Raw genomic sequence first — 27643 nt, 5'->3', positions numbered from 1 at the left:
GCCCCCCAACCCGGCCCAGCGACGTCTCCAGGTGGCCGGACGTAGAGGACGCGGCACCAGGGTGGCCGCCCCTGCAGCCCGGCCCACGGCCCGGCCGGGCCCGGCCCTCGCGGCTCCACAGCAGTTCGAGAACCAGCCCAGCCCCTGCACTCCCCGCCCCCTGGCTCCGCCCCAACCCGCCTCCGGACCTCATTGGCTGTGGCCACAACAACGTCGCTTTTGGTCCCCGCCCTCAACCTGGCGACCCCGGTGAAGACCAGATCCTCCCGGCAGGGGCGGGTGGACCATGGCCTGGAGGCGGAGACGAAAGGGAGATGGACGGGCAGCTCAGTCAATGAGTGCGCGCGGCCGCCCTAGCAACTGCCGGTCGCCAATGGCGGGCCGGGGCGGGGCTACGCGCTGTCAGCTGCGGGGGCCGCCGGCCCGCGGCGATCTGCGGACGGCGGGGCCCGCTCGCGCCTCGGTGCCGGCCGCCGCCTCCGCGCCGTCCGGCGAGCCGGGCATGGGCGCAGGCGTCGGCGGCGGCACGATGAGCACCCTGGGCAGCCCTGTCCGCGCTTACGACTTCCTGCTCAAGTTCTTGCTGGTGGGCGACAGCGACGTGGGCAAAGGGGAGATCCTGGCGAGCCTGCAGGATGGCGCAGCCGAGTCCCCGTACGGCCACCCGGCGGGTGAGCGCGGGGCCAGGATCGGCGAGCAGAGCGCAGGGAGCGCGCCGTGGGCCGGCGGGGAGCGCAAGGGGGCCCGGGGAGCGCGCGACGAGCCGGGGGGAGCGCCCCGGGGGCGGGGGAGCGCGCGGTGGGCCAGGGGAGCGCCCGGGGGACGGGGGAGCGCGCGGCGAGTTGCGGGTGGGGGCGGGGCCTGGGGGTGTGCGGCGGGCCGGGGAGTTCCGGGGGTACCAAGGGAGCGCGCAGCGGGGCAGGCAGCTGACGGGGGACCCGGGGAGCGCGCGCAGGGCCAGGGAGCGCACGGGGGAGCGCGCAGTGGGCTGGGAGGAGAGGGGCCGCAGGAGCGCTCTGGGGCTGAGGACGGCGCGGCGGGCCAGGGAGCGCAAGGGGGGACCAGGGGAGCGAGCCGAGGGCCAGGGAGCGCACCCGGGATCAGGGGAGGGCGCTGCGGGCCTGAGAGCTCATGGGAGACCGGGGGAGCGCACGGTGGGCAGCGTGGAGCGGGACCCAGGCACCTGAGTAGCGCGCCGAGGAGCTGGGCGTGCAGGGACTGGGAGCGAGCCCGACCAGGCGCAGAGAGGAGAAGCTGTGGAGTGCGCGAAGGGCCGCGGATCGAGGAGCGCGGGGTTCACCGCCCGCCCCTCTGCGTGAGCCGGGCGCGCGCTTGGAGGGAATCCCCCGCTGCACCCCCAGTTCCGCACGCGGGGAGCACAGAGCGTCCTCCGTAGTCTTACCAAGGTCCGCCTCCCGCGGGAGCTAGCGGCTGAGCAGGGTGCTGGGGTACTGCTGGCCCCATGACGGCGAGGCGGAGGGGAACGCACGGATCACGCAGGTGGAGTTTGAGAAGGAGGAAGACGGGCTGCTGTGAGTGGGCCCAGCCGGGAGGCCACGAGCGCGTGCGACGCGTTTGGAAAGGATGCGTGGGGGGTACGGAGGGGGCGGGAGGGAATGGCGCGTGGGATCCGAGCGCAGCGAGCAGAGGCTCCCAGGTGGTGGCTCTGCGCGTGGGCGAGATGGAAGGGGAGCGTGAATGGAAGCAAGAGAACTAGTCCGGAAGGTTCTCCGGGGTTCCTGGCGTGTCCAAGGGGCTCCTCATCCTGGCGAAAAGGCCCGGGACGGCAAGAAACCCAAGTGACCCTCGAGAACGCGGCCTGAGGGCGAGGAAGGGAAGCGCTATAGAAAGTGAAGGAGTGTGGGTTCCGGGGGAGGGGGGGAGCCGGAGGACTCAGAGCTTGAGGACAGTGGGCAGAGGGTCCCTAAAGTTTGGGGTTTGAGGGCCGCGGGCCCCAAGACGGGGGGGCGGGGGACGTTAGGAGGAAAGAAGGGCAGGGGAGACGCGAGGAAAGTGAGGTGGGCAGAAAGCTGGGCCAGCGGGCAGGAAGAGTCAGGTCCCGCGCTGTGAAGGGTCCCCGCCGGCGACCACCTTTTCGCTGTCACGTTCGGGGCTCCAGGCGCACTTCCAGCGCAAACCTCACTGCTCAGGGTCCTTTCTGCCTCCTGGGCTTGCGGCTGGGCTCTCCGGCAACGGAGGGGGCAGCCCAGGAAGTCCCGTCTTGAAGTTCACGCCAGCCCGGGTGTGCTTCTGCCCTGAGCAGGAAGCAGGGACCTGAGAGGAAAGTGCAGAGAAGGAAGCTCTGGGTCCGGCGGACCTCACTGGGGACCAGCTTGGGTTGAGGCAAGAGAGGCAGGGGTGCAGGCGGAGGTTAGGGCGGGAAGCAAGGCGGGCTCTCTGGGGTGAGCGATGTGAAGAGAGAGAGAGTCGGTCTGCAGAGCTGGTGGAGGGAGGGAGCCTGTGGCTTCTGCGCAGGGCTGTGAGCCGCTTTCGCGGAATGGCCTGGGACAGGCCTCCGAGATGGGTGCCTCCGGCTGGGGTCACGGTCTCAGGGTCTTGGGATCGAGCCCCTGCTTCCCCCCCCCTCTACCTGCCTCTCTGCCTGCTTGTGATCTCTCTGTGTGTTAAACAAATAAATAAAATCTTAAAAAAAAAAAAAAAAGATTGGAGGCGTGGGGGTGGGGAGAAGGTTTGGGAGAGTTTGGGGTTGGTTCTGGAGAACGGATGCCAAGAACCTGGACTCTTCCTGAAGCTGCCAGGGCGAGAGTCACCCAGGGGACTTGTGAAGGTTGCATTTAGATTGTGTCTCTGGTTCCAGATCTGTGTTAGTCAAGGGGATGCCATCAGCCACGTGAGATTTTTTTAGATTTAAAGGAATGAAAATGAGATAAAGTGAGAGGCTCGTATTAGCTGCATTTCAAATGCTCAGCAGCGACACCTGGCTGACACTCAGTTTGTGAGGGGTGTGGCAGAGCCCCGCTGGGCCCTGGGGCTGCAGCTCTAGGAGGGCGGCAGGTGGGTGGGGGGGTGGTGTGCAGCGGGTGGAGGAAGAGACATTGAACAAATAAAGCACCTGCTTTTGAAAACTGTGTGCCTGGGGGGGACAAGCTGGAGTTCTGAGTTCTTACAGTGGGCGAGTGGTGTGCGCCGACGGCAGGAATGTGGGCGGCCTGCGTCAGGTTGTTTGAACAGGGGCTTGGGTACCCTCTGTTGTGTTACTCTCTTTCATACGCACACTGAGCACTTGCTCAAGCAACTAGTCAGCACTTTCTTCTAAAGGATTTTCTTCAATGCAGAGGGAAGATTAAGGTTAAAAAGGCACTTTTCAGGAGATTGTAAGAAGTTGGAATCCTTGTCAGTATTGTTATTATTAATGATACTCCGGGGAAGGGGAGGACATTTCCAGCCTCCTGTCTCCATCCCCCCACTCCGAGTGCACATGCCCTGTTGCTCTGACTTTGGACTGACTGTCCACAGTCCCTCAGTCTTGGATGTTTCCCTGTCTTCGGCGCTGACCGCCACTGTGTCTGTGACTTCTGTATTTTGCTGTCCCTCCAATCAGCTACATTTCATTTCCGGCCATTCTCCAGGAAGGGGTCATGAGTATTTCCTGAGTGTGTTCATGTTTGAGAATGTCTGTGCACTGTCTTTACCTGTGAACAGGATCTTGCTCAGGTTAGCATGTATCCTTAGGCCGCACGTTCTTTCTTCCTCCCCGTGGCCCCACTGGTCTCTCTCGCTTGCTCTGAGCTGCCTCGGAGCCTGAGGTCAGAAAGTCTCCCCTTGTGGATGAGTTGCCTTTTCATCAGAGACCCTCAGCGTAAGCGGACTGTATCTCAAAGTTGGATGCTTGGTGTTGAACTTCTGGTACACGGTGCACTCTTTGAATTTGTAGATTTTGTATTTAATTTCAGGGAAATTTACTTCATGTCCCTGAAATATCTGTTACATTGATTGGTGTTTATTTCAGTTTTCCTATTGCTGCTGGGCAAATTGCCACGAACTTAGTGGCTTAAAACAGATTTATTATCTGACAGTTCTGGAGGGCCACCGAGCCCTGGGATGAAACGGAGGTGTTGGTAGGGCTGTGTCCTTTCTGGAGGTGCCAGTGGTGAGTCTGCTTTGCTTGCCTTTTCCAGCTTCTAGAGCCCTCCTGCAATAGTGATGCTGCCCGTCTCACGCTGCACCACTCCAGCCTGACTCGGTCTCCCTCTTCTGCTTTTAGGAGCCCTTGTGATGGTGCTGGGCCCATTTGTTAATCCAGGATAATCTCTGTACTTAAAGGTCAACCGAGGGGCGCCTGGGTGGCTCAGTGGGTTAAAGCTTCTGCCTTGGGCTCAGGTCATGATCTCAGGGTCCTGGGATCGAGCCCTGCATCGGGCTCTCTGCTCAGCGGGGAGCCTACTTCCTCCTCTCTCTCTGCCTGCCTCTCTGCCTGCTTGTGATCTCTGTCTGTCAAATGAATAAATAAAATCTTTAAAAAAAAATGTCAACCGATCAGCAGACCTAATTCCTTCTGCAGCCTTCACCCCCCTTTGTCACATGGCCTCCTGGAGTAGCATATTCTGAGGACTATGGCCTGGACGCCTTTGGGCACCGTGATGCTTCTGCCCTCCTTTTTGTCTCTGTCTTCTGAATCCCAGTGGGCGTCCCAAGCCTTTCCTATTTGTTGGTAATTCTTATTTTAGTAAACTGTTTCTAGCTTATTTGTTAGTTTAGTAAATGATGTTGCTGTGTTCTGCAATTTTTTCCTTACTTTTACAATTTTCATTTACAATTTTTTAATAAGATTTTATTTATTTATTTGAGAGAGAGAGAGCATGAGTTGGGGAGAAGGTCAGAGGGAGAAGCAGGCTCCCCGTGGAGCTGGGAGCCCGACGCGGGATTCGATCCTGGAACTCTAGGATCACCACCTGAGCTGAAGGCAGTTGCTTAACCAACTCCCCGTGGAGCTGGGAGCCCGACGCGGGACTCGATCCTGGAACTCTAGGATCACGACCTGAGCTGAAGGCAGTTGCTTAACCAACTGAGCCACCCAGGTGCCCCTCATTTGCAACTTTCAAAAATTTCTTTAAATGGGGCACCTGGGTGGCACAGATGGTTGGGCATCTGACTCAGTGTCCACTCAGGTCCTGATCTCAGGGTAATGAGTTCCAGCCCCAAGTTGGGCTCCACACTCAGTGGGGAGTCAGCTTGAGAGTCTCTCTGCCTCCGCCCCTCCCGCTTGTGCTTTCTGTCTCTCTCCAATAAATAAATAAATCCTTAAAATTTTTCTTTAAATCATTTATTTCGTTAATACGTCTCTTATTTTGCCAACTTCATTAAATTGTTCCATTACATGAAGTAATTGGGATGAACGTCCTTCTGTTCCCTGGGTCGTGTTTCCTTTCAGGTTGGGTTCTTTGTCTCTTGTTCCGCTTATAATGTTCTGTGGAAGTGTGATATGCATGCAGAATAGCGGAGGGGCCCACCGCCCACTTTTGGGCCTCTTGGCCTTGGAGCCTCCCTCGGATCTGGAGGGCTAGTACCTCGTTCGGCCTCTTCTCCCAGGTAGAAGTGGTGAGAAGAAGGCCTGGACAGCTTGGCTCTGTGAGGAGAATGAAGTCCGGGCCCCTGCTGGGCTCCTCCTCTCTGCTCACTGGTGAGGGGCTCTCCCCTTGGCCCAGCTGGTGGTTCCAGCACGGCATTACCTTTCCTTCTCTGATTGCTGGGAGAGGAGGGTAGATGAAACGGACACTACGTTCTACAATCTCTTGCCTCCCAACTTTTCCCCAAAGAGACTGTTTTCTGGTTACTTTCTCCTGGCTGCGACTCCAGCTTCCTTCCGCCAGCAGGAAAATCCCATCTTTCTTCCCCTGTTTCATTTCCGCTGACGGCAGGTGGTCATACTGCCCACCCCTTTTATTGAGAGTGTAGAAGAACCATCTCCTGAGATAGGTTGTTATTAGGCCCGGAGAGGGTGAGTTACTCTCTCAAGATCACACAGCGTGAGTGAGAGCAGGAGTGTGGGTGGTGTGGCTGGCTCCGTGGCCCCTCTGGCTCAGAGCAGTGGCTTTTCTTCCCTGTGAGAACCATCAGAATGCTTTTCCTTAGTGACCTTGTTACAGGCTTTTTTGCCTTTCTATGTGCCTTTGAGCAATGTTCTGCCAGGAGCTCCATGCACGCCCCCCGCTGCCTTCATCCGAGGAAGGCGGATTTGCTGATTTTGCAGCTACTGGGCGGTTTCCCTTGGCGACCAGTTCAAGATTTAAAACACGATTTATAAAGCCATTGCGTTCAAGTTTGAACGGAGAGGCGGCGAACCTTTTCTAGTTCTTTACGGTGTAACCCTTAAGAAGGGGTCCCTCTCCTACTTCCTTACCTCCCGTGGTGCCACCAAGAGCCTACGGTCACTTTCTTCAATGTATCCATTCTTTAAACGATGTCGAAAGCGCTTCCGTGTATTTGACAATAAGAAAACGGCCTTTGTATCAGATTTTCTCCTTAAAAGCCGGTCTTTAAGCTCTACCAACCCGTTTCCTGTGGCGCCTCCTCCCTGCAGTGGGGACTGCCCCTTTCGTCCAGCCTCTAACTCCAACTCAGGGTGACCCTGATTTGGGGTGACGGGCAAGGAGCGGCTCAGATCCAGCCAGGCCGGGTTCCGCGGGGCAGAGGGTCAGCTTCCGGCTGGAGACCCACCAAGCGCCCCCGATGGCTCTGTCACTAGCTCTGGGTGCTGCAGCGGCTGCAGGACGACGGCCTTGGTCCCGCTTCCGTCTTGCCGGCCGCACCGGCTTGATCCTCGGCCATTTGGGGCGAAGGGAAGCAGCGAGGTCAGAGGCGATAGGGCCCGTCACTCCCATCGCAGGCTGTGAGCTGATTCCCCACCAAGAGTTTTTTTTAAGCGTTTGTTTGATGCTTTCTGCCTGGTTTCTTCAGCTTAATTAGCCTCCGAGAAGGACTTGTGTAGAAGCAAAAACTGAAAGAAGTTGCCATATCCAGGGAATGGGGCTTAAAAACATCGGAGATGTTGGTTTATCAGATCCACAAACAAAACCACGGGAAAGGCAGTCACTGCATGAGACAGCACCGAGGTCTCCAGGGCCGCCGTCCTCAGAAGGGCCTCGCTTTTGCTTTCCTCCCCGAGCTGCCCCCGGATTCCGGCTGAGACCTGGTGCGTCCGCCGGCCGGGGGAGCTGCTGCAGCGATGGGGACTCGCCCACACTGGCCTGCGCCGCCCATTGCCTGTCCCTGCGGGGCCGCCACCCTTTTGGCTTCTGGGAGCAGGTCAGGTTTGTAAACACCTGCGTTCCTGGGGTGCCGCCGGCCCCCCCCACCCCGCCCTGGGACTGGAGGTCTAGCCTCTGCAGCACGTGTCTTCTGGTTCACGATCGCTTCTTCCTTCTGGTCTCGGCCAGCGACTGAGGTGAGGCGCGCTCCCCGCGGTGGGAGACCTTCCAGCTACAGGTTTTAGAGAAAACAGGGCTCGCCTGTCACATACTTCAGGAACACCGCATATCGAGTGTGTTTGATACGTGTCTACATAATATACTCTCTAGGCAGAGCACACGCACGTGTGCACAGTACTTGTGTACATAAGCACACGCATGTATACACAGACCCGGTGTGTGTCATTTCTGTGGCTCTGATTAAGGTATGAACCTTTTTTTTTTTTTTTAAGATTTTATTTATTTACCTGACAGGCAGAGATCACAAGTAGGCAGAGAGAGAGAGGAGGAAGCAGGCTCCCCGCTGAGCAGAGAGCCCGATGCGGGGCTCGATCCCAGGACCCTGGGATCATGACCTGAGCCGAAGGCAGAGGCTTTAACCCACTGAGACACCCAGGCGCCCCGGTATGAACCTTTTGAAGAGGGTTTCAACGAGGAAGCAGACTCTTCTTCGTTCTGGTCGCGCGCAGAGACTCGTCCAACCTCAAGCGACTTGTGTGGCTCTCGGATGGTTTCATTTGCTCACAGCATATGGTCACCCTTCGAGGAATTTCCAGTGACCCCAGCCCCAGGGCGGAAAGCTGGCCGCGTGGTCCGTGTTTTCCTGAGCAGGCCCGCGTTCCAGGAGCTCAGGTCTGTTTAGCGGAGCGCACAGTTTGGAATCCAGGCCAGGAGGAGCCCAGCACACATCCTTGCTCGTGGGGAACTCACCCGGGACTGTGTTGGGAGACGCCGCGGGGGAGAGCGGGAGGCTGCCACGCTGCTGGACCCGCACGGTGGGAGAAGAAGGCAGGTACCCTGGGCCCATGGAGCCGCCTCTCTGCCACCTGGAGCAGCGGGATCCAGCTGGGACTCAGCCTGGCTTCCCGATCTCTCCACGGACGCCTGAGTTTCATGCCTGAAACCACCTGCCAACGGTCGTCCCCTGGGAGATAGTCCCATAAAGTGGTGGCGGAGAGCCACGAGGTCATCACCACTGTCCTGGGGCTTCCTTGGCTGAATGTGAACCTCAGGCTGTTTTTGGGTTATGTGGGCTGTGTATCCCCTCCTCTTGCAGACGAAAATTAATGGATTTACTTCCCCGAAATGGGACTCAGCCGAGTTTGCTTGTGGATTTGAACAATACTGTGACTCATGACACATGGCATTTTGTTTGGTTAGAAAGGAAAAGAAATTTACAGAGACAGGATCATAAATATGCATATTAAATTCTCGTGAACCCTAGTACAGAAGGCTGAAAGGTATTATCTTAATGGGGAAAATAAATTGGTAAATGTGAAGAACATTAAATTCTCTCTCTCTTTTTAAAAAGATTTTATTTATTTGAGAGAGCGAGAGTGAGTGAGAGAGAGAGAGCACAAGCAAGAGGAAAAAGGAGCAGAGAGAGGGGGAAGCAGGCCCCCGCTGAGCAGGGAGCCCGATGCGGGGCTCGATCCCAGGACCTTGGGATCACAACCTGGGCCGAAGGCAGATGCTTCACCAACTGAGCCACCCAGGTGCCCCTTGAACTCTCTTTTAGACTAAGAAAATTCATTTGGAAGTAGAATCTATTTCTTCCAGTCTAGAGTGATGTGTTCATTCTGGAAGGAGGACCATTGCCTCATGGGTTTACATTTTTTTTTTTTAATTTATTTGACAGGCAGAGATCACAAGTAGGCAGAGAGAGAGGAGGAGGCAGGCTCCCCGCTGAGCAGAGAGCCCGATGCGGGGCTCGATCCCAGGACCCTGAGATCATGACCTGGGCCGAAGGCAGAGGCTTAACCCACTGAGCCACCCAGGCGCCCCGCCTCATGGGTTTAAATAGTGTCAAGCTGGTTAGACGTCCGGGAGAGGCAAAGCCAGAGGCACCAGACCTGGGATCCATCCTGTGAGGCTGGGCATCTGCACCTGGCCCGGAGCACGCTGTTTGTGGGCACTGGGTGGGGCGGGCCCTGGAGGCACAGTACGGGAATGCCGCTGGACGCGTGTCCGTTTCTGGATGCGGCTGTAACACAGCCAGAGCCAGGGGCCTAACGACGATGGATGTTTGTTCTCTCCTGGCTCTGAAGGCCCGTGGTCTGAAATTGAGGTGTGGGCAGGGCCACACTGCCTACCCCCCCCACCCCCGCCACACCGCCAAGGCTGCCAGGGAGAACCCTTCCGGGAATCTTCTGGCCAGCTGCTGGTGGTTGCCATTGTGTGAGGTTTGAATGAGGGAGGGAATGGACCTTGTCATTGACCTCTGTCTCCTGAGTGGCCAAGCACCCTCAGCCTGGCTGAGTCACCAGGACTCGGCCCCTGGCCCTCCCGGGCCAGATGAGATGACTCATGGGACTCTATCCTTCCCTCCCACATTGTCTTGGGTTCATCACACTTGGCCCAAAGGATGTGCCACTGGGCATGGGGAAGCCTGGGAGTGACCCAGGCCCTGCTGTGGTCTCTGGGGTGGCCATGGCCTCTATGAGAAAAATTGCCCAGCCCTGGAGCTTGGGGCCCAGCTGGTAATGTTGGCCAAGGCTGGGCTGAGTCCGCACTGTACCTCCCAGCTGAGCAAGACGGTGGCATCAGGGCTGGCCCAGCCGAAGAAGGACCACCCTCTTCCCTTAGACAGAAAACTGCTCACAAAGGTGTCCAGCTTGGTGACCCAACTCAGGGTGCCCACCACTCCCATAGGCAGTGAGGGCCTGGCTGAGCATGAACCTGGGAGGCAGCTTGGGGCTGTGGGTGCTCTGTGCCCAGCAGAGCCATGTGGCCTCCCCCAGCATCCATCCCAGAGCCCCTGCTGCCACCTGCCCAGATGTCTGCCGCTTCTGTGTGCTTTTCAGGGAAGCCAGTGTGGCTGTTTTCTGGTTGTCCTGTGATGATAACTGCTCAGCAGAGGGACCCCCATGTGCCCTTCCCCTCCCTGGCTGGTCCCCCACTTCCTCTCCCTCTAGCCATGGTGACACACAGGCACCTCTTGCCCTCTGATGCTTCGTGCCTGACACCATTTACTGTATAATAAGTATTTACTGTATAATAAGGCCCCTGGCCTCTCTCAGGTGAGTGGGGACGATGACTCCCAGTTCCCAGTGGTTCATCCTAAACTGTCTTCGGGAGCACAGACAGGTGAACGGTTTACTGCTGCCTGTGGGGCAGTCACTCAGCCGGGCATGGGCACGACCAGTGAGGAGGGCATCTCCTTCCCCAAGCCGTCCTCTCACCGCATCTTCTGCAACGGCAGAGGTAGGAGGCTGAACCGGGAGGTCAGGGCTCCTTCTGGGGACACATGCGGCCCCGGGGGTGGGAACGGGCTAGAATACAGTGCCGCTGGCTGACTGAACTGACCGCCTACGTGAGCAGAGTGTCCCAGACTGGAGGTGTTAGCCTCAGCCCACAGCGCCTCATGGGCTAGGTGGGCAGCCCCTGGCTGAAGTGGGCTTTACAAAAATGGTGCCAACAGCATCGAGAACTGTGCCCTTGAACATCAGAGAAGCTGCCCCATTCCTTCCCTGGGGGACGGTGAGGGTTTCCCAGCTGTGTCTCCTGGGTGGCAGGCCTGTGCGAAGTAGGGTGAGAGCAGGGAGGAGCCCCTGCTGGCCGGACCTGCCGGGCTCTGGCAGTGGTCTGAGTCCACGTTCCAGCAGTGTCCCAAGTTCAGGGGTGACCCTGAGACACAGTGAGGGGAGCCCCGTGATTTGAAAGTGTTGGGCCTCTGGAAAGAGGGTTGTTGTCTGGCCACATCCAAACAATGGTCCAGAGACCCTCTTGGCTATGCCCCGATCTCACTCATGCTGGGGCACCGGGCCCCACGCTGAGAACTCAGTGTTCCTGGACGCGGCTGGTCAGCACAGAGCCCTGGGTGCCCAGGGCCGAGGTAGCATGGTAGTGGTCCTGTCTCTGCTGGGCAGGTGGGAAGATTGAGCTCCCACAGTAGGGAATGAGTAGTTCAGGGCTGCTAGAAGTGGGAGCTGGGGCAGCCAGGCCATGAGGAGACTGGAGGGCCCTGGCCTGTCCCTCACCTGGGGGCCCCGGATTCCACTGCTTTGCCATTTCAAAGAGAAAATTAAGGAAAGGGAAGGACTCAGGGATCGTGCTTTTCAAAAAGAGATCTGCAGAGAGAGAGTTGGTGTTAATTTCAGTAGTGCCCTTCGTGTGAAGGTGATGAACACAGTTCAGATCCTTGTCCAGAATGTGACTTTCTTTTAGAGCATCCAGAAACGCAAGGGCGCCCCGAGGGGCCATTGCTGGCCGTGGCTGTGGGTGCAGCAGGGCACCCGCCCCAAACCCTCCCCACCCCTTGGCCCTGCGAGGCACCCAGCATTGTCTAGCAGACTGTCCTCCGATCCAGAGAGCCAAGGAGACCCAGGTCTGGGAAGGACACACATGTATACATTTTCTTTGGGATGAAATTCACATAATATAAAACGACCATTTTATTTTTATTTCATTTTTATTTTTATATTTTCAAGATTTTATTTTATTTATTTTTTAAAAGATTTTATTTATTTATTTGACAGACGGAGATCACAAGTAGGCAGAGAGGCAGGCAGAGAGAGAGAAGGGGGAAGCCGGCTCCCTGCTGAGCAGAGAGCCCGATGCGGGGCTCGATCCCAGGACCCTGAGACCGTGACCTGAGCCGAAGGCAGAGGCTTAACCCACTGAGCCACCCAGGCACCCCTCGAGATTTTATTTTTAAGTAATGTCTACAACCAACGTGGGGCTCGACTCAACAACCCCCAGATGGAGAGTCACACGCTCCACTGACTGAGCCGGCCGGGCGCCCCAAAATGAACCATTTTAAAGTAAGTAAGTAGCGTTTAGTACGTCCACAATTTTGTCCAACTGCCACCACTTGGAGAGGGAAACCCCTCCTCCCAGCCTCCGGCGATCACCGGTCTGCTCTCTGATGTTTTCATTCAGCATTGGACACATTTCTCAGAAGTCAGCTGCTCCAAGATGAACGTGTTCGTAAGCGATTTTAACCAGTATTTACACCAGAAGAGAATTCTCCTATGGGACGGCATACGTTTTCGCCCGCTCACTCCGTAAAATAGACACAAGCAGGTGCTGCGTGAGCCGAGCTAAATTAGCCATTCCTCACGCGGAGCTAAAAGTGGAGCGAACGGCTTGGCATCTGACGCTTCCTTTTTTGTTTGTTTGTTTTAAGAAGGCTAAAATTATATCTCCTCTTCTCTCGGTTATTCTGACTCAATGAGCATTCCGTGTTTTTCTTGCATTTTGACGGACAGAGTTTTCGTTGAATTCGTTTTGTGCAGCAAACGGAATGACACCTTTTGATCCTGACCGTGACATGACTAATGTCCGCGCGCTGGTTCTCCCGGACCGAAGCAGACGGTAGCCAGCAACCGTCAGGGAGGCGGAGACAGCGTGAATAAGAGAAGAGCAAACACTGAGTAGGGAAGAGAAGGAAGCCGCGCAGGGATGAGAGCAGTGGTTCAGCGAGGAAGTTTGTGAGGAGAGGAGCTTCGGGCGGTGGGGAGGGGAGCTGGGGAGCGGCAGGCGCAGCTGTGTGCGAGGTCGTCTCCGGAGACGGGGGGCTCGGGGAGCGGCCGGGCTCTCTCCGAGGTGAGGCCCCGCGGGCGGTTGGCACACGGTCTGTGAACAGCCGTGGCCAGTGCGTTCCTCCGGGTGGCGGGGGAAACCGAGGCACGGGGGAGCACGAGGAAATTGCTGCTTGTCAGGACTGGGGTTGGATCCCGCAGAGCTCCTCCCTGTGGGGCCTTCACAGTTGGGAACCTACGTGGCCCCGTGGCTTCGACCATCTCCTCTCCCCCTCCCCCAGCTGGAGAAACCAAGGCTCTCGTCCCACGGGAACGGCGCTGCCTCCAGCCTGAACTCCCATCCCACCCGCTCGCTCTGCCCCATCCCATCCCGAAGTCTCCACGGCGAGGGGGAGGTGCCGCCGGTGGCCGTGGGGCGCGCAGCTAAGCCGATGGGCTGGAGGAGGTGGGCAGTCGCTGCTCTCAACGAGCAGGCCCCAGCGGAGCCCACGGGTGGTGTGTTCTCGGGGCCCCGCCGTCAGGGTCAGCCTCGCTGAGGGCAGCGGCTTCGGCACCGCGGAGGGAACTCCAGCTGCTCGGTGACTGAGTTCAGTCTGCGTCAGGATGGCTGACGGGTAAGTCCCGATGGCCGAGCTTTTCAGTGCTCGCCCACTTAGTGCAGTGCCGAGACACAGGTCGTTGTACTTTGCTTCGGAAAGATGTTGAAATGTATCTTTTGTAGCTTTTTCCAGGATTTGTATGTCAGACATTCTCTGCTCCTCTCTCCATTCACAGTGCTTTGTGGGTTTTCGGTCATACTGGACCCTTTTGGTACAAACGAAAAAGTCAGCTGCAGACGACATCCTAGTACCGGCCCAGAAGTGGACACACAGACCTGGTGAACGGAACAGAGCCCGGACGTGGACCCGCAGCTCTACGGTCAGCGCATCTGCGACAAAGCAGGGAACAATGTCCAATGGGAAAAAGTCAGTCTCTTCAACAAATGGTGCCGAGACCACGGGACGGCCACATGGGGAAGAACAAAACCGGACCATCTCCTTAGGCCACACACAAAAACAGACTCCAAATGGATGAAGGACCTCAGTGCGAGACAGGAAGCCATCCAGATCCTAGAGGAGAACCCAGGCCGCACAGGCAGCAACCTCTTCGACCTCAGCCGCAGCAACTTCTTCCTAGGAACGTCGCCAAAGGCAAGGGAAGCAAGGGCAAAAATGAACTATTGGGACTTCATCAAGATCAAAGCTTCTGCGCAGTGAAGGAAACAGTCATCAAAACTAAACGGCAGATGACGGGGTGGGAGGAGATGTTTGCAGATGGCAACGCGGATAGAGGACTAATATTCAGAATCTATAAAGAACTCATCAAAATTAGCACCCAAAAATAAATAATGTAGTTAAGAAATGGGCAGAAGACACAAACAGACAGTTCTGCAAAGAAGACAACCAGATGGCCAACAGACACATGAGAAAGTGCTCAGGATCACTCGGCATCAGGGAAATACAGATCAAAACCACAGTGAGATCCCACCTCACACCGATCAGAATGGCTAAAATTAACAAGTCAGGAAACGACAGATTCTGGCGAGGATGCGGAGAAAGGGGAACCTCCTACACTATTGCTGGGAATGCAAGCTGGGGCAGCCACTCTGGAAAGCAGCACGGAGGGTCCTCGGAAAGCTGAAAATAGAGCTACCTTACGACCCAGCAATCGCACCACTGGGTATTTACCCTAAAGATACAAATGTAGTGATCCGAAGGGGCACGTGCACCCCAACGTTTATAGCAGCAATGTCCGCAACAGCCAAACTATGGAAAGAACCTAGATGTCCATCAACAGATGAATGGATAAAGAAGCTATGGGAGCTGTGTGTGTACATATACTATATTCCATTATATGTGCCATGCATGTATCTGTGTATCACGTGTGTACATATAGGTGTATACTCTGTGTTTACACACACGTGCATGCGTATAATGGAATATCACGCAGCCACCTTGTCATTTGCAACAAAGTGGGTGGGACTGGAGGGGATGACACTGACTGAAATAAGCCACTCAGAGAAAGACAGTTATCATATGATCTCGCTGAGGGGGAATTTCAGAAACAAAACAGATGAACATAGGGGAGGGGAAAATAAAGTACAAACAGAAGCAAACCCTAACAGACCTTTCACTGTAGAGAGCCGTGAGTTCTGCTGGAGGGGAGGGGCTGGGCTTGCACGAAGCGGGTGATGGGCATTAAAGCGGGCACTTGTTGGGATAAGTACTGGGTAGTATATGTAAGGGATGAATCACTCAATTCTGCCCCCGAAGCCAGTACTACACTATATGTTAACTAAGTTGAGTTTTAAAAAAGCTCCAAGCGGCTTCAGCAGACAGGAGGTTACGGCCTTACCCGACTGACAGTTGGAGGGTAGGTCTCCTCTGAGCCCAGCCTGGGTCCTGGTGCCTGAGCCTTTCTGGATTCTCTCCTGCTCTTTTTCCCCGTCTGTGTTTCCGTCCGTTAGCTTACGTCCCAGCTCCTCTTCCCCCTGGTGAACCCGAATTGTACGATTGCTGTGAGGTAGGACACCAGAGTGGAGAAAGTGGGGGAGAACCCCTTCCCCACACAGCCAGTCACTCTCTGGTGTTTTTGGGTCACTGGTCTATAGATTATTTCTGTCACTGAGGGTTGCTATCTGCAGGAGGACTGGTCCGGTAGGACCTGTGCAGCCATGGCCAGAAGCAGAGTCTCCAAAGAGAGCAATTCAGGGGCGCCTGGGGGCTCAGATGGTTGAGTGTCTGCCTTCAGCTCAGGTCCTGACCTCAGGGTCCTGGGATGGAGCCCTCTGCTCAGCGGGGAGCCTGCTTTTCCCTCTCCCTCTGCCTCTCCTCCCTCCCTCATGTACTCTCTCTTTTTCTCAAATGAATAAATAAAATATTTTTTTAAAAAGAAAGAGAGCGGGGCACCCGGGTAGCTAAGTTGTTAAGCATCTGCCTTTGGCTCAGGTCATGATCCCGGGGTCCTGGGATCGAGCTGTGAATTTATATCTTCAGAGCAAACAGGCTTAGCAACACAACAGGGCACCAAAATGAGAGAAAGCAGACTGTTCACCTTACTGCCCCAAACCAGGCCTCGCTATCATTTCTGAAGTGCAGTTTCAGGAGGAAAATGTAAAATTAAATGAAAAAATGAAAAGAGCAAATGAAAAAATGGGGCAAGGTTATGGGAAAAATAAACGAAAGATAAGAAAACTTCTGAGTGACCCTAAAGGCCGAATTCTGAAATTGATGTCCACTAATTTGAGATTTAGTTAGAAAATCACAACTTGGGCACCTGGGTGGTTCAGTGGGTTAAGCCTCTGCCTTCGGCCGGGGTCATGATCTCAGGGTCCTGGGGTCAAGCCCCACATCGGGCTCTCTGCTCAGCAGGGAGCCTGCTTCCCCCTCTCTCTCCACCTGCCTCTCTGCCTACTTGTGATCTCTCTCTCTGTCAAATAAATAAAATATTTAAAAAAAAAAAAGAAAATCACAACTTAAAGAGAAAAACCCATTAAAAAAAAAAAGATTTTTTTTTTCGGTGGTGGTGAAGCATCTGCCTTCAGCTCAGGTTGTGATCCCAAGGTCCTGGGGTCGAGCCCTCTGTCAGGCTTCCTGCTTAGCGGGAAGCCTGCTTCTCCCTCTCCCACTCCCCCTGCTTGTGTTCTCTCTCTTGGTGTCTCTCTCTCTGTCTGTCAAATAAATAACTAAAATCTGGAAGAAAGAGAAAAAGGAAGAAAGAAAGAAATCCAAAAACAATAAAGATTTTGGAAATTTAAAATGTGATGGCAGAAATAAGAATTTCAGAGGAAGGATAAAAGATAACACTGAGACCATTTTCCAGAATGTTGAGAAAAAAAGAGAAATGCAAAATAAGAGAAAGTAAGAAAATCATGAAGTATGTTCAGGAGGCCCAACATCTTATTAACAAAACCCCAGCAGGAAGAAAAAAGTGAATAATTCAAGACTTATTTCCCAGAATTCAAAGATTTGCATTATCAGATTGAAAGAGCCTGTTGAGTGGGCAGCCCAACAATGAGAATGCCCCATAATAATGCATGAGATTGCAGCATACTAGGCCAAGGCCAAGACCCTCCACACCTTATGCGAGGAAAGACCAGATTGCATTTCAAAGGATCAAGAATCAATGTGACATCTGACTTCTCAACAGGAACTCCAGAAGGTAGACCTGCACATTTCTGAATAAAAATTATTTCCTACCTCAGTTGTGTGCCCATCCACTCTCAATGAAGAGTGAGTGCAGACTACAGACATTACAGACATGCAAAGCCTTAAAAACTACCTTCCACACACCCTTCTCAGGAAGAAAAATGAGGTTGTAAACCAACAGAGAGGGAGGTGTGGGATTCCGCAGTAGGAGAAAAGAGGGTCCAGGAAGACAACGTACTCCTCGTCTGCAAGGGAGTGGGACAGAAGCTGGAGAAGATGCCGCCAAGAAGGTGAAACACCCGTGTGTTTGGAAGTACTAAGGGAAGGGTTGGATAACTGGAGGAGATTTTAGGGATATGTTAGTGATACATGCAGAGAAAACCAAGCAAATAAACAAAAAGGCAATTTTTAACTCCAGTAAAAACAGAAAGTTGTATGTGAAGGACAAATGAACACGTGTTCCAGCTGTGAATAGTGTTTACTTGGTCATATTGATGTAAAATTGGATATTGGTCTAGCTAAGACGACAAATGACTAGACTGTGTGTGTGTGTGTGTGTGTGTGTGTGTGTAGGGGGAGAGAGAGAGAGAGACATGTGGAGCACGTCGGTGAAAGAGAACTACATTTTCACTTTCCACGGTGGGAACTTGATTAATGTCTAACCCTGAAAAGTCAGAAAGTAGGAATACAGGTATGCTGCTTACAAATTGGGAGATACAAAGCAGACAAGTACACAGAAGATGAAAATGGGTGCACAGTGCTGGGGGGGTGTGGATCGGGTCCTGTTGTTTTCCATGTTAAGTCTCTGACACTTAAAACCGTGTGCATCGGTGAGTGATGAAAACAAAAGTCAAGTATGGTTTTAAAAACTCATAGGGTGCTTGGGGGGTGCTTGGGGTGCCTGGCTGGCTCAGTTGGTGAAACACGGGACTCTTGATCTAAGGGTTGCGGGTTCCAGCCCCGTGTTGGGTATAGAGATTACCTAAAATTAAAAAACAACAACAACAACAACAACTGGAAAAAAAACCCTTATGGGGAGTTAAAAAGACCATTAGGAATGAGTCCTTTTAAATTTATGAAAACTTGTTTTTATTGTGGACCTAAAAAATAAGGTACATGAGGGTGCCTTGTAAATCAAAGGCGCCAACCCGATTCAAACAGTGAGTTAATGTCCTAAAGGTTAAAAATGAAAAACCTCTCCAGCCCGTGAACAGTGAGAACTCTCTTCTACTGTCTGGAAACGGACGTGCCAAAGCCACATTCTCTCTAGACTCGAAAATAGATTCCCCAGTGTGCTCATTTGTTGCTTTACGTAGATGGTATAAAACCTTTAGTGTTCCCAGGGGAAAATGAGATATTTCCAAAATTAACTTTGACGTTGCCCTCCGTATATGTCTCCATGTGCTTGCGTATGTTTAATTATATGTGTATATATTCTACTTATTATGTAATTATATATCATATTCTGTATTACATATTCCATTCGATATATGTGTGTATACATGTTCCGTTACAGGCATTTATACTCTGTTTTATTGCACGTGTGTCTCACATCACATATGCCCAATGCTGACCGCTGCAAAAGGTAGAATACAGGCGTTTGAAGTTGCCTTCCAGATAGTCTGCAGGATTTTAAAGGACTGTGAAGAGGCCCTTGGTGGGCTGCCCCAAAAGGTAACTTCACAGAGCACAAAGCTACTGACCTACGCGGCTTCCAGAATATCTCCGCTCTGCCCTACAAGCTTCGCAGCGCGCCCTCAGCATGCGGAGCAGATTTGTTGTCACCTTCCGCCGTGCATGCCGGATAGCCCTCGACTTACTTTGAGAAAAGGAGGGTGTATACATATGGTGTGTCGGGGCGGGGGGTTAGCGGAGGCCAAGTGCTACAGGTCCTTCGAGAGAGCACAGCCAAGCGAATTGGGAGCGGCTCCTTCCTTCGGCTGCATTCGGGGGCTTCCCTCGGAGCCGCGGCCCTGGGGGTTTGCTTTTGGTGGAGAGTGAGATGTCACAGGGACTTCCTCAGGGTGAGGCCCCCAGGTGGGGCTCCTCCCTCTGCTTCTGTCTGACCCCCAGGAGCCCATTCCCCTTTAGATCTATGACTCCTACTCCGCCTTTCCTTGTCAAGGTGTCGGAAGTCTGGCCACATCCCAGATGCTTCCAAGGCTGGGCTTCTCGAGGTTTGCGGGCTCTGAGAGACATTCCCGAGGAAGTCTAAAAATCCCCGAATCCAGCGCCCCCAAACCCGGCGGGGTCCTTGTGATCATAAATTGTGTTGCGTGTGTTTTGGGGCGGGGAGGGCTCCTCTCTTGCTTTCTCTGCCGCTTCACGGCCGCTGCGTCTCTCTCGGCCTCTCCCTGCCCGGGTCCCGCTGAGCGCGCCCGCTCGGCCACAGACGGGGCAGAGGCGTTCTGGGGACTTGCCCTGTCAACACGGGGCTGATTCCTCAAAGGAGCAGAAAGTTGGTTTCTGATGGAATGGGGAGGAATATTTTTCCATTTTAAAAATGTTTATTGCTTTTTCCGATCTTAGGAAAAGAATGCACGCACACGGAAGAAACTTCAACTAGGGAAAGGTTCGGATAAACAAAGTAAACGCCACCGAGAAATTTCCAGTTGCAACGTGGGGCTGGTGCCCCGTCACCCCCTCCACGCACATCCACACACACACAACACGTGTATTTTCTTTACCTAGTTGAGATAATGCTTCCCATCTTGTTTCATAGGCGACACGTTTTACTTTCCGTTCCTGGTGTGGTGGTTCGGGGGATGATCTCCGTGTTTTAGCCTGGGAGCCGAGCTCCGACGGAGCAGTCCCAGGGCGGGAGGGAGGTCGCACAGACGAGGGGGCCGGACATGGGGCTGCTCAGAGCGGCCCGCAAACGGAGGGCCTGATGCCGAGCAGTCCAGGGGCCGAAGTCCGAGGCCGTGTCCCCACACCTGGGGTGGCGGGCGGCAGCCAGAGCCGCCCGGGGCCTGGGGCCGAGGTGGCTGGGGCCGAGGGAGGAGAGGAAGGTTGGAGGCCCCCACGGAGTGAGCAGTGGGGCCGGTGGGCAGGGTCCCTGCGCATCCAGGGAGACCCAAAACAAGGTCTAGTCCGTCTACCTCAGAAACTGTGACTCTGCCCCGGTGAGAAGTCCTTTCTTCCCCCCCCCCCCCCCCCCCGCCCGGAGAGTTCTCCTCTCTGGTGCCGTTTGCTTGAGAGTAACTTTGAGGCCAGCAACACTTAAGCTGGCCTACCCCCTCCCACAGGCATCGACTACAAGACCACCACCATCCTGCTGGACGGCCGGAGGGTGAAGCTACAGCTCTGGTGAGTCGGGGCCCACCCCGGGCTCTCAGCAGGACGCGCCGGCCCCAGGAGGTAGAGGCTCTCTCGGCCCTCGGAGCGCACCTTACCGCCTGCGGGAGGACCGCCCCCCCGGCCCAGCAGACCCAGGGCAGCCCCACAGGAGGTGGTGACCCGCTTGTCTGGGCCACCGAGGCTTCATCCGTGGCAGGGAACGCTGGGGCCTTGGTGGGTCCCTGGGGGTCTGTCCAGAACGTGGCCTTGCTGAGACCTTCTGCCTCCCCGGTTCCAGGAGGGGTCCATGAGGGTGATGGGGACAGACCCGTGGCAGGCATGGGAGGCTGGGAGCCAGAGGCCCTCTCCTGGCGTCTGGATGGACTCGGTCTCTTTCCCATGGCCCCACCTGGCAGCCCTGGCTCTGAGATTTGGGTCACACCCCCCTGACCTCTGCCCACCCCCCTGCTCCAGGGGGGCTTGTGGAGAAGGAGAACTGGGGTTTCCTGCTTTGACCGCCCCATGCAACTTGCCTGACCCCTGTTCCCGTCCCTGTGTCATCCCTTCTCCTGGGCCACCTGCATGGCCCTCTTCTCTGCCCAAGTGTGACCAAGCCCCAAGCCACACGAGCCTCGGGATGTGGGGAAGCCTGTCCTCCTGCCATCCCCACCCGTCCCTTCCCGGGGGCGGTCAGCAGGGAGCCTTTCTCTACAGTGTCCCTTAGCACCCATCCTTTCCCGCGGCCTGCCCACCCCCCCAGGATGTTTGAGGTTGTGGCTGAGGCCTCCCTGCAGCCTGTGTCCTCTGGGCTGCCCGCTGCTGTGGGTCAGCGAGCCTCGGGCATCCTGTTCTCACTTGTCCTCAGACTCCTGGGCTCTGCCTCGCAACCTCCGCCCAGCCCTGAGGCCCGTGGGCCTGGGCCTTATCTCGTCCCGGCTCCCTCCCTGAGACCCTCCGAGGGATCCACTCACAGCCCACGCTTGCCCCGGCCTCCAAAGGCTGCCCCATGTCTCCCCTGAGCAGCGAGAGGTCTCCTGAGGGCGCGTTCCGTCCGGGTGGCTCATCCTCATGAAAGCCGCCATGGGCCCATCCCCTCGTGGCCCCCGCCGCACCTGCCGCTATCCACAGCACCCCATGTCCAGGGACGGCCCCACCTCACGACAGCCACCCGTCCCCCTTGAAAGCTCGTGATTCACGCCCCGGGCGGCTCTCCTGTGTCTCCCGCAGACTCCCTGCCCCTTCCGTCTGCCGGCAGAGCTGAAACTCCGCGTGCGGGGAGTCCCCCCATCTGCTCCTCAGCACCGAGGGGCTCCTCCCACCCCCACGTCCTGGGCCACACCAGGCCCTGCCCTCCCTCGGGGGGCTTCCTGGGACTCAGAAGCAGGGGCAGGTCACCACCTGCAGGAGAAAAGGGAGAAATTGCACTGTTTGTAGTGAGGACAGGCCGGACCTGCCGTCCCTCCCTCATCCCCAAGGGATCACCTGTGGGCGTGGGCGTGTTCATCGCCACGCAGAGGTGTGCTGTCCTGACCAAAGATGCCGGGGATCAGCGCCCACCAGCGCTCAGAGCCACCGCCATGAGAACACGCTGCTGGAATCCATCCCACGGGAATGTTGTTTTTTTAATCCTGATTTTGGATGCTTGGAGCTCCATCCCGGTCGTTCCGGGTGTCCGCACCCCTGGGTCAGTTCCTTGTTTTGATAAACTCAGGGATGTGTCTGCAGTGGGATGGCCACTGACCGGCAGTTAGAATGTTCTCGCTATGGCTCTCGAGTTCCAAACCTGGTTGTCGGGAAGAAGCAGTGATTTCTTCTCACTGGCCCTAATGTCTTTTCCAGGGATACATCCGGGCAGGGAAGATTTTGTACCATATTCCGCTCCTACTCTCGGGGCGCACAGGTAACATCCCCTGAGCCAGGAAGTCAAACGGACTGAAACTCACATTCGGAATGTCCTCTAACGGCTGCCTGGAGGAGAAGGCGGTGCCGCTCACAGAGGAGCTGGTGTGAGAGGCTGGGGACGCGCCCTGCGGTGTTGGGGCGCGTGGGCCTACCTCAGCACCAGGAATGTGCGTGTGCGTGGACGCCTGCACGTGCTATGTCTGCCCATGGGCCACGTGTGCACACGTGTCGTGCCTGTCTGTGCATGCATGTGCGTGCGGCGGGCTGTGTGTGCACCGGTGCCCACGTGATTGTGTGTGTCTGTGCATGCTCAGCACCAGGAATGTGCGTGTGCGTGGACGCCTGCACGTGCTGTGTCTGCCCGTGGGCCGCGTGTGCACACGTGTCGTGCGTGTCTGTGCATGCATGTGCATGCGGCGGGCTGTGTGTGCACCGGTGCCCACGTGATTGTGTGTGTCTGTGCATGCTCAGGACCAGGAATGTGCGTGTGCGTGGACGCCTGCACGTGCTGTGTCTGCCCGTGGGCCGCGTGTGCACACGTGTCTGTGCGTGTCTGTGCATACATGTGCATGCGGCGGGCTGTGTGTGCACGGGTGCCCACGTGATTGTGTGTGTCTGTGCATGCTCAGGAGAATGCTCTTTCTGGGGGGTGGGCATGCTCCTGGGGAGGAGGTGATCCTTGCAGTCCCTCTGCATCCCGGGTCCCTCAACAGCTGGTGGCTGTGGGGGACGGAGAGCCAGACCCCAGCTCACCTTGACATCCCAGGGTTGAGTAATGAGCTCCTGAAACATCATTAGAAATACTTATTTAACTACTACATTTGGTAGATAAGCAAAAATAATATGTTTCTGTTAAAATGAGTAAAGTGGTCGAGGACGGAGTGGCCTGCACACTGGCCAGCGCTGTCCCATGCCCGCCTCTGAACCGTCAGGTAAGCCTGGTGCCTCTCCCCCAGGGTGTGATCCTGGTCTATGACATCGCAAACCGCTGGTCCTTTGATGGCATCGACCGGTGGATCAAGGAGATAGACGAGGTACGACATGGTGCCGGGCACCGTCCCCGTGGGCATGCAGGGGGTCGGGCACGTGAACCGGGACACGAGGCCTCAGCAACATGGGGGCTGTGCTCCTATCGGAACGGGACTGGGCCCTCACCTGGAGCCCTGCCTGGCCCCGGGGGTTGGAGCCATGCCCCACCTGCTATGTGGGCTGCTGCCTGCACCCGGGGCTGCCCGTGTGGACACGACGTGGTCAGAATCGTGTGCACGGCGTTGATTTCCTGCAGTCTGCGGAAATGCGTGGATGTAAACAACGGAAATATACACTCTCACAGTTTGGAGCCCAGAAGCCCAAAATCTAGCGTCAGCAGGACTGGCTCCCTCCAGAGGCTCCCGAGGAGGGTCCTTCTGGCCTCCTCCAGCTTTGGGGGGCTGCCGGTGGTCCTTGGCCTGTAGACCCTCACCCTAGTCCCTGCCTCTGCCGGCACGTGGCTTTCCCGCTGTGAGTTCTGTGTCCTCTTCTTGCAAGGACACCAGTGACTGGATTCAGGGCCCACTCCAGTGACCTCGTCTTAACTCATTACGTTCTGCAAAGGTCCTGTTTCCAACGAAGACACATCCTGAGGTTCTGGGTGAACTTTGGGAGAAGGCCACTTACCCTATAACCGAAGGCATCAGCAACCCCAAAAGCTCGCCCAAGTAACCCCCTTGCCTTTGTCTCGCCCTTCAGCACGCCCCTGGCGTCCCTAAAATCCTGGTGGGGAACCGCCTGCATCTGGCCTTCAAGCGGCAGGTCCCCACAGAGCAAGCGCAGGCCTACGCGGAGCGGCTGGGCGTCACCTTCTTCGAGGTCAGCCCTCTGTGCAACTTCAACATCACCGAGTCCTTCACGGAGCTGGCCAGGACCGTGCTGCTGCGGCACGGGATGGACCGGCTCTGGAGGCCGAGCAAGGGTAGGCAGCCGGGAGGCCATCCCAGAGCCCCCGTCCCTGGCCTGCGCCCCAGGACTCTCCTTGTGCTGCCACGGCCGTCCTCAGGGTGAATGCATTTAATTCGAGACGGATCCCTAGGGACAGTTTTTTTTTTTTTTAATTTTTTTTTTTACTTTTTAAAATTTTTTATAACTAAAAAAATTAACAAACCCTTGTGTCGAGGGCTGACTTTCAATAGATCGCAGCGAGGGGGCTGCTCTGCTACGTACGAAACCCCGATCTAGGGACAGTTTTGTCGGGAAACTCGCAGAGCCCTTTCTGGGTCTGTGCGTGGGCGGAGCTGGGGGGGGGGAGGTGCAGTGTTGGGGGGAGCGGCACCACCCTGCAGAGCAGGAGCCCCACCAGGGCCGGCTGGCCAGGTGTCACCTCATGGTTTTGGGAAGAGCATGTCCTCTCAGGAATGATTCACTTTCAGCTCATTTTGTTTGCAAAGAGGGGACCTGAGAGGCAGAGGCGCATGGAGCATTGCTGGTGCCCTAGAACCCGGCCCCTTGGTGTGAATCCCTCCAAGGCCCTGGGTCCTCTGATTTCCTCTGCTTTGTTGGGGCCTTTACGGTGACGTCGCCGTCACGGATTTCCTCACAGGGACCTGGCAGTGTGTGACCATTACAAGAAAAAAGGACAAAATCTAGTTAATGAATTGGGCAGCATAGGGTTGAGGGAGCGGAACTGGATTCTGCCCCATTAACGTTCCTCGGCCTCTGCACGGCCGCCAGGTTGGACAGGGCCCTTTGCTCGGGGGGCGGGGTGTTCAGTGCGCTGTGCTTCCGCTCCCCCGCGGTGGGAACCCCACGTGTCCCGGGGAGTCCGGGCCACCCCCGGCCGAGGGCCACTGTGTGGAGACAGCTCTCTGCTGGGAGCCCTCGGGCCTGAGCCCTTAGGGTCTGGGGTGGGGGGGCCGTCTGGGAATGACCCCCCCGAGGGCTCCCCGAGGGCTCCATCTGGGGGCCTGACGCACATGAGGGACAGTGTGGATGAGACTGAAGCATTCGCTTCTCAGCCGCACTCTCGAGCGTGTCCCAGTGAGCTGGTCGCACGTGCTTCTGGTGCCAGCAGTGTGGTTGGGAAGGTCATCCCCGACACCCTCACTGTCTCACCCCAAACCGCAGCCGGTGAGTCCTGCAGGAGGACTTCCCCAGCCACTGTCTGCACTCCAGGTCTGCCCCCTTCTCGGGCCTGGAGGGAGACACGACAGGGGTCTCCTGTCCCAGGTGACTAAAGCAGGGTGGCCCTTCTCTGGTCCTGCCCCGGGCCACGCGTGGGCACAGTGGGTGGAGAGCGCGGCCCGAGTCCCGCCGGGGAAGGAAGGCGGGGAGGCGAGCGGGCTGTCCTGGCGTCCGGGACGGCAGGCGCTGAGCCCGGTCCCCTTCCCCGCAGTGCTCAGCCTGCAGGACCTGTGCTGCCGCGCAGTGGTGTCCTGCACGCCCGTGCACCTGGTGGACAAGCTGCCGCTGCCCATGGCCTTGAGGGGCCACCTCAAGTCCTTCTCCCTGGCCAGCGGCCTCAACGCCAGGATGATGCACGGCCGCTCCTACTCCCTGGCCGCCAGCTCCACGCACAAGAGGAGCGGCCTCCGCAGAGTGAAGGCCGCCCGGCCGCCCCAGAGCCCGCCCCGGCGCTGCCCCCGGAACAGCTGTAAGGTCTCCTGAAGACGGCGCCGGCACAGGCGCGGGGCAGCCCCACGCGGGGCGGACGGACGGGCCGGAGGCCCAGGCCCGGGAAAGCACCGGCCGGTCTCGCGGTGAGACCTGTCGAGGTGACCGAGCCGCTCCGTGCGGCGGAAACACAGCCCGACCGACGTTTCCCCGTGGACGTGCATGAAGCTCTCGTTCTAAACGTGTGTTTAAACGTTGTCCCGGGTCGGGCCGCCTGCTCTGCTCTGGAGGACGGCAGCGCAGCTTGTCCTCAACACGACTGCTTTTCCAGGAGCGGCCACACGCGTGTGACGAGTGTGACTCCGGGGACTCTGGGAGGCAACGGGAGAGGGACCTCAGTCCTTGACCTGCCGAGAGGGCCCTTCTGTAAACCTCCTCTTCGCAGCGAAGTGCGAGTTCCCGGAGACGGTGCCAGACGCGTCCAACACGGATTTGATAAAGGTTTTGCTATGTTATTTACCATGTTTGGGAATTAGTAAGTGATTTATATGCATATTTTTCTGTAAATCTACATTTTTTGTACAAGATGTTCCACAAATTATGAAGCAAAGGGAAGAAAATGCCAAAGATATCTCTCGTTGTGTCCGACGGCCACAGCATAGTTACAACAGACCCAGACCGGCAAGGAAATGATCACCCGGAGCCGTTCGGTAAGGAAAGAAGTGGACACTGTTATTTAAGACAATGTTTCTCAACAATAAAATGTACACTTGTTTCTTGGTAGGACGGTGGGCTGGCTCTTTCTGGTTCTGTGTATTCACGGAGTCCTTTACTTCCCGTGGCCATCGCCCGTCCTGAACGTGCCATCTGCTGTTCCAGATCTCTTCCCTGGGAAGAGAGGCCGTGGCCGGAAGTAGGAAGCGTGAAGGGCGACCCCGTAAGGTGTGCCTGTCGGGGACAACAGCAGACAGGGCTCTTGATACCCCCTGGGGTGCTCACAGATCCGGTGGGCACCCCACAAGGTCCTTATCACGACTCACGAGTGTCTCACAGACGGCCACACACAGGGTCTCACCTCTCTGGCTGTGGTGGCTCCGCACCTCTCTGCAGCAGCTGGTGGGTACAAGGAGGAATCTTTAAAAAGTAACTAACAATGAGAAAATGCCGAGTCCTCAGGTCCTGTTAGCGTTCACAGATTTTTAGAAATTGGAGGGACTTGAGAATTGGAAGCAACATCTCTATTCACAGAGCCGGAGAGCAGAAATGAGGCTGGTGCCCCTGGCTGCTGAAGGGCTAGGGCCAGACTTGAGCTCTACCAGCCCCCCGAGCATGATGGGGACCCATGTCCACAGGGGAGCGGGCTAGGGGACAGCAGGTAAACCCTGAAGGGACCTTGCCTCTGCCATGGCTGTAGCCGGGAGGGTGTCCTGCTGGGGCCACAGCACCTTCTCTCCAGCCGGCAGTGGATGGAGAGAAAAGGGTTGACCCACTGACCGTGGGTGCAGGGACAGCCGGGGTGACCAGGATGGGTGTCATCCGACATGGACCTCAGACCCGGGCCCCAGAACCCCCAGAGCCGTGAGGGGGTAAATCTCCACTATGTGGGGCGCTTTGTTGTGGGGGCCCCAGGACACGCCTCAACAAGAGGTTATACCTCACGGTACAAAGTGCTTTAGCAAATCCAGTGGCATTCCTAGTTAAGAGGAACAAATAAACCGAAATATGGAATGCATTATTTTTTTAAAGATTTTATTTATTTGTCAGAGAGAGAGAGAGAGCA

The 27643-nt window shown here is 56.3% G+C and overlaps 1 protein-coding gene across 1 annotated transcript; it reads left to right on the top strand.

Annotated features, from left to right (window-relative positions):
* Positions 1-423: 423 nt before the first annotated feature.
* RAB40B (RAB40B, member RAS oncogene family) lies at positions 424-26648 on the top strand. Its single transcript, XM_080827003.1, has 6 exons — positions 424-671; positions 20346-20406; positions 22216-22276; positions 23235-23312; positions 24007-24229; positions 25646-26648. The coding sequence occupies exons 1-6, from the start codon at positions 503-505 to the stop codon at positions 25915-25917; spliced, it is 864 nt and encodes a 287-aa protein (XP_080683129.1). The 5' UTR covers positions 424-502; the 3' UTR covers positions 25918-26648.
* The last annotated feature ends 995 nt before the right edge of the window (positions 26649-27643 follow it).

Source organism: Martes martes, assembly GCF_963455335.1.
Source record: "Martes martes genome assembly, chromosome: 16".
Taxonomy (NCBI): domain Eukaryota; kingdom Metazoa; phylum Chordata; class Mammalia; order Carnivora; family Mustelidae; genus Martes; species Martes martes.
This window is presented reverse-complemented; position numbering and strand designations above follow the sequence as displayed.

What these genes read in the sequence shown, in the direction of transcription:
- RAB40B (XM_080827003.1), top strand. Translation starts at nt 503, where the DNA reads ATGGGCGCAGGCGTCGGCGGCGGCACGATGAGCACCCTGGGCAGCCCT. An exon ending in CCCGTACGGCCACCCGGCGG is followed by an intron (nt 672 to 20,345) that starts GTGAGCGCGGGG and finishes CCCCTCCCACAG; the next exon opens with GCATCGACTACAAGACCACC. An exon ending in GGATCAAGGAGATAGACGAG is followed by an intron (nt 23,313 to 24,006) that starts GTACGACATGGT and finishes CTCGCCCTTCAG; the next exon opens with CACGCCCCTGGCGTCCCTAA.